The sequence below is a fragment of the Adiantum capillus-veneris genome, chromosome 12 (assembly GCF_014529385.1).
Source record: "Adiantum capillus-veneris isolate H3 chromosome 12, ASM1452938v2, whole genome shotgun sequence".
Classification (NCBI taxonomy): domain Eukaryota; kingdom Viridiplantae; phylum Streptophyta; class Polypodiopsida; order Polypodiales; family Pteridaceae; genus Adiantum; species Adiantum capillus-veneris.
The window spans coordinates 6,411,180-6,417,179 of record NC_140942.1 but is presented as its reverse complement, the minus strand read 5'-3'; the positions used below and the strand labels follow the sequence as shown (position 1 = coordinate 6,417,179).

The 6,000-nt window shown below is 35.1% G+C and overlaps 1 protein-coding gene across 5 annotated transcripts in view; it reads left to right on the top strand.

Moving 5' to 3' along the window:
* Window positions 1-4,897: 4,897 nt before the first annotated feature.
* The window catches only part of SNI1 (negative regulator of systemic acquired resistance (SNI1)), a 109,498-nt gene continuing 108,395 nt past the window's right edge, over window positions 4,898-6,000 (top strand). The window contains exons 1-3 of one of the 5 annotated variants that reach the window (XM_086524820.1): window positions 4,898-5,213; window positions 5,295-5,361; window positions 5,431-5,524. In XM_086524820.1, coding sequence (XP_086380946.1) covers window positions 5,099-5,213; window positions 5,295-5,361; window positions 5,431-5,524 — 276 coding nt within the window. In that variant the 5' untranslated portion in view covers window positions 4,898-5,098. The remainder of the gene's footprint in view (window positions 5,214-5,294; window positions 5,362-5,430; window positions 5,525-6,000) is intronic. The other 4 variants (XM_086524817.1, XM_086524819.1, XM_086524821.1 and 1 more) reach the window with 4 other exon arrangements.

The window sequence follows — 6,000 nt, the reverse complement described above, 5'->3', positions numbered from 1 at the left end:
TAAATCTCAAGCGATGGCTTATCTCTTAGCCACTTCTAGTGCTTTAAGACCTCTCTAAATCCTTTGGGGTTTATAGTGATGCATGGGTTTAGGAGGACATGCTACTTACTACTTATGAGGTGGTTGTTTCCATCTTAAAGAATGTATCCTTCACATCTAGGAAAAGGAGTTTCTTGTCTATGCACTCATAGCCTTATGGAAGCATTATTTTCTTGGAATTCAATTCAATATTTGGACCGGCAATTAAATTTTCAAGTATGCTAGACTTAGACCAAGGTGTTTGATAAATAAACAAGTGGGCATAGTTTATTTTCAATTTCATTTCACATTGCTCCACATGCTAGGCAACCACAATTAAGTAGCCTATACACTCTCTTATTAGCCTAATGATGACTTTTATCTCCATAGAATATCACACCAATAGCATATGCTTTGCATAATAATTTCTAAATAGTAGGGACCCTATTGTGTCCGCTTCCAAAAGTAGTTGTCTACAATTATTGCAAGAGATGGAAAAATGAGTTTAAAGTGTTTGATATCCACAATGTTGTCTCATGAGTTGAATACAACTTTTCTTTTGTAGGCTATGGATTTCACCATTCATCTTATGTATGTAAAATCTTTTTCAACCTAGATTCTATTGGCTATGGATATCACCATTCATCTTATGTGTGCAAAAGCATTTAGAAGGCTCTATCTAAATGGTCATTTTTAATCAGATTTGTATTAAACTACTCTAAAAAAAATCTTACTTGGGTTTGGATGATTATATGATTAGCCCTATTAGTTTTCAACATGTTTTCATACTTCTAAGGGGTAGGGGATGCTCGTATTTCAAGCTATGGTCTATTTATGATGATATGCATGTAGTAATTTATTTACAAGATTTACACTTATGTGAATTTTTTTGTACATTAGATACAATTTAGATTCCATAATATATGAACATTCTTCCTTCCTAGCACCTAATACTCCATATAGCTAACAATGCAAGATTAGAATTGTTTTTTGCTTTTATTAAATATGGACTCATTTTGAGATATGATATTAAACTCTTCAATATTGGCGATTTGACAAGAATAGAATTGTAGATGACCTGATATTAGTTGATGTTAGGCTCAATGTATGAAAGGAGGAGAAAGTGATGCAAGAATCACATGCTCCTCTTATATAAATGCCCGATGTGTCAAAAAGTTAAGTAAGATAGAGGTAAGATCATATGGTTGTAAAGTCTTGCCAAGATCTGGTGCCCCACAATAAAGCATATCCAAGTTCCAATCTGTGATTTCCCAAAATCACTCAAAGAAAACACAAAGTATTTGGACTATAGTTGAAAGGTTTAGCAAGAAAGTCATCTCTTATTCTCAAAAGACTGTTAAACCTCATCACATGAATAATCCTCTTATCTTTACTATGTTTAAGCATCAAAGTTTGCTAAAACTCTATTGTCTCTAGTAGGGATCAAAATCGCTCTTTAAAAAGGGAACTCTTTGAAATAAAGGTACCAATTTAAATTTTTGTTTGGCTTAGCAACCTCAATGGATGACGAACATGGAATTGTTCATTCCACTATTTTGAATCTACTTCAAAGCTATGATATAGAAGTTTATTAAAATGAAAAAACAAAAATACCTGTCGCTAGTAGAATATGCATGTAATAGCAAATGGTATACCTCATCTAAAAAAAATTGACTTGAATTTTTGAAAGAGGCTCAAATTTTTCTCCCCTGTTGTGATAAGCTGATGTTTGTCTTGCATGGTTTATTTAGCATATTCAATGTAATTTTGCCTGTAAATGCCACTTTTTCATAAGTTCTTGTTGCCTTAATGTGGACTGGTGGGTCTTCTTCATCATCGATGGCATAACTATCTCTTCATATAGACTTTCTATCAATAGTACTACAAAAAACCTTTTGTCTTGTATTTATTTTTGAAGCCAAACTCAAAATTTTAACTTCATTTTGACCCTAGAACACTCGAGCAAAACAATAAATGCACATTACAAAAGGGCATTCTAAACAGATTTCACAATGTACAATCGACCATATTTTCTTAGTATTTAGGAGTTGCATATTGCAAGGTTTAAAGCTTTCCGTCTAATGAAGTGTTCAAATATCGTGCTTTGTAATATAAATTTCCTTGTTGAAAAAAAAACCCATGTTGTGATTTATTTGGACCTTAATTTTTAGGTTTCTTGGCAATTTTGTTATAAATCTCAAACATACCTTCAAATTCACATAAAGACTAATTCTCTAATTGGACACTAAAATGTCTTGTTTTTCTAGCAACTTGTCATAATTATTTGGTGAAGTCAGAAACAAAATTTATACATCATGTTCATGCCTTAGTTATAAGGTGAAGAACATAGCCAGATTTTCAATTTGCCAAAATCAATACCATATTAGGACTATGGTGATAAGTTTTAAGGTGGAAAAATCATAAAAAATTACTCCAGTTTTAACAAAGTGTCCATAAATTGAATATAACATCTCATCGAAATAAGACTTTGCATAGATTTCTAGGTTTATGGTGGATAGGAAAAAACTTATAATAACAAGAACTTGAGCTTCATAACTTAGTTCTTAGAACATATTTTTGTTATAATAAAAAATCCCAAATTTTGAAAACGTTGTCAAAGAGGAAAATTTGGGTCTTTCAAAGCCTCTTTCATTACAACGATGAGATTATGGGGCATAACTTAAGGTCTATGATGTATCTATAGGCCAACACCCATCAACTAAGAAATTTTCAAGGTCTTAAACTCATAGGCATTATGTCATTCAAATACATTTAAGAAAATTTATAGGGCATAATTTCTTGCAAAACAAACCATGCTATGAAAAAACTAATGGAAGTGTGCATATAGATTCCCCAATTGTGTCCATATGACATATTTATATACATATAAATGAACTCAATGAAAAATCTAAAATTGGACCTTATTTTAAGGCTAATATTTGATAAATAAAAAATTAAAAATTTAGCATGCGTAATTTTTGGTATATGATATAAATCACCAAATATGACTTGCATACCCATTAAATAGTATATTTTAAATAATGGAGTGGTAGATCTAGCTATTATGCAACATAAAACAATCTAAATTCAGATAAGCTAAGTGTTTTATGTGGTCATTAATTGAATTCACAAATGTTGCATATTTGAGCCACATGACTTTCTATATTTAATTCTAGCCGCAAATAAATTTGTTCACATGAAAATTGCAAAAAGGGTCAAGCACATAAATAACTAGTTACATTGGATTAATGCATGTACCCTATTCACTTTTTTTCTAGACTAGGGTACATGTTTCAGTGACACATCGACTATTGCTTTGCATAGGTTCTTTTCATGAGTGTATAAGTTACTATTGAGATTGTGCAAAAAAGTAAGGAAATATATTTTTAATGAGTACTTTGACTAATATTTTATAAGTTTGCAAAAGAATTTCTTGACATGTTTTCTAGATTTCATGTAGTGTCCTTTTTGTTACGAAACTAGTGTTAATCAATCCCGCTTGTCTCATTAATTTGACCTTAAAGTTCAAGGCAGAAAAACAATTTATTTTTAAGTAGCATTGTGTGATGTATTGGGCTCTCAATGAGAGGCTATAATAATTAGGTATCTAGGTACTAAATGGCATTGCAAGAGTATGTTGATAGTTGAAATAGAATTCCTTACATGTGAAACATAAAGTAAAGCATATATAGAAATCCCTCAGCACATCCACTTTGTCAATAGATTGTGGGATCGGTCATAGGCAGCCGCTCACTATATTATTGTCTCTCTCATTGTGAAATCACACACTAAAAAGGGATGAATGTTTCATATTCTGATTTGATCATGATCGTCATTTTGTGGCATTTCCCCTTCTTGTGTTTGCTTTATCAAAGCCTCCCACACTGCACCCATGCCAATATTTCTTCCATTTCTCTATTTCCAGCTCTCCTTAGCTCATTCAAGGTGTTGGCAATGTAATCTTTACCAATTCACCCTTGAAGAAAATCACTTAGCACTAGCTCCCTCACAATGTGGCCGTGGCCTCTTCTTGCTCCTCCTCATCACAAATGCCAATGTCAACTTCCAAAACAACAACGTGCCTTCAAGTATGGGTATTCTATGATTGTCTTATTCTCATAGCCTTTGATAATGCAAACACAAGGTCTCAAAGAGTATCACCAAATGAAGCTAGATGAGATCTAGGTTCATCTAGCATAACCTTAAAGAATTCCATGGGATGTACTCAAGGTGCCTCAACCTAGGTTAATCCTTCAAAATAAAACGCTCATCTATCAATGTTAACATGGAATGGTCGATTCATTTGGTGGCTGGCTTGGGGCTTTCCCTAGGATCATGGCAATAAGTGGTCTATTTCCTTACTGAGTATGTTGAATTGGAATTTTATAACATGTTGTGAATTTTTTTGATTGCATCTTTAGATTTTTGGAGATGGTAAATCATGTCAATCGAAAGCTTTGTGGCTTTTTGCAGTATTTGTATCACGATGAGACCATTTCGTTCTTAGAATTATGTAGTATTGTTCAATATCATTTGATGAAGCTTTGCTACTTGAACATTTACGGTTGGTATAAAGTGCATTAAAGTGTTTTTGTGGAAGCATTGACTAGTTGCTTCCCTATTTCAATGCCCCTTCAAGTATCGTTATCACATTCTCCAAGTCTCCCATTAGTTGGGGCGCTTCTCACAGTATCACTGTGTCAACACCAACTTTATATCGCATAACTTGAATGGATTTTAGAGGATGTAACCTAGTTGCCTCAACAAAAAGTTGAAAACAACCAACCTCAATTGTATTGCCTCAATGGGCAATCTATACACAGTAATCATGTCGCTACAATTGATGATCGCTTCGATTGGTAATCATTTTTCGCAACAAATCAATGTTGTCTAGTTGGAAAGGCAGGTGTGCACACAATTCCGGGCGGACGTGTGTGACATAGGCGTAAAGCTGCCCCGCGCAGAACGGAAGTTTAGAAGAGCCTTTTATATTTCACGTAGCCTGGTAGGGAGGCCATCAGCTGCAGAAATGCGAGCTTGAGCGAGAGAGAGAGAGAGATAGAGAGAGATAGAGGGAGAGATGTCTGTATTGGTGGTAGAGGATCAACCTGACATAGGTCAGGTGCTCGAAGACAACGTCTTGGCACTGCTGGACACGGTGGGAGTCAAGAACGCGGAGGACATCGAAGATGACAGTATACCATCGTATCTTTTATTCTTGTTTCCTGAAAAGCCTTCTCCGTGATTTCTAATCAATCGTGTGTGATACATGCCAGAGATGTCATTTATAGAAGCTGTCTACGCACTTTGCATTGCTGGTTCACAACCAAAAGCTCCCACCCGGTATTATCTAAACACCTTCACAGAAGCTTGCAAGTTTCCTCACTAATGGCTTGCTCATGTCTCTTTTAGGAATGTGCATGAGGCTGTTTTTCATCTTTTGGAAGGAAATCATTCATCGGTGCTGAACATGGCTAGCTATTCTCTCCTTATCGACATTGCTGAAGTAAGAAGTATCACAGTATCCCCCACCCAAGGCTTTTTTTTTCGCAGGCACAGTCCATTTTTTGCTCGAAGTTTTCTTCTTCTTCACGAGTGGGCTTTGCATTAACATGTGTTGAGTTAAAAGTAGAAATCCCTTTTTCCATTTGTTTCGCACCAAGCGCTTGTAGAGATAAGAGGAAATGGATGAATGCTTGACGAAGGCAGATTGTGAGAGACAGATTTGCCAGGGCCTATGTTCAAACTTTGCATCAGTAGCTGGTTTGAAGAAATGGAATTGACTTGGCCTACAGGAGGGAAATCTCCCCCTTACTGAGTTTTGTATGAAAAATTCCACTTAAATTGAAACATGAAACCTGTAACTTTGGCGATTCCTCAAGAGCCATGATCTTGAAAGTGTGGTTTTTCCTCTTTTGTTTGGTGGGGCCTCTCGGTGTCTTTGCTTGCCTCTTTAAGGAAGATGGCATTCGTCCTACGACC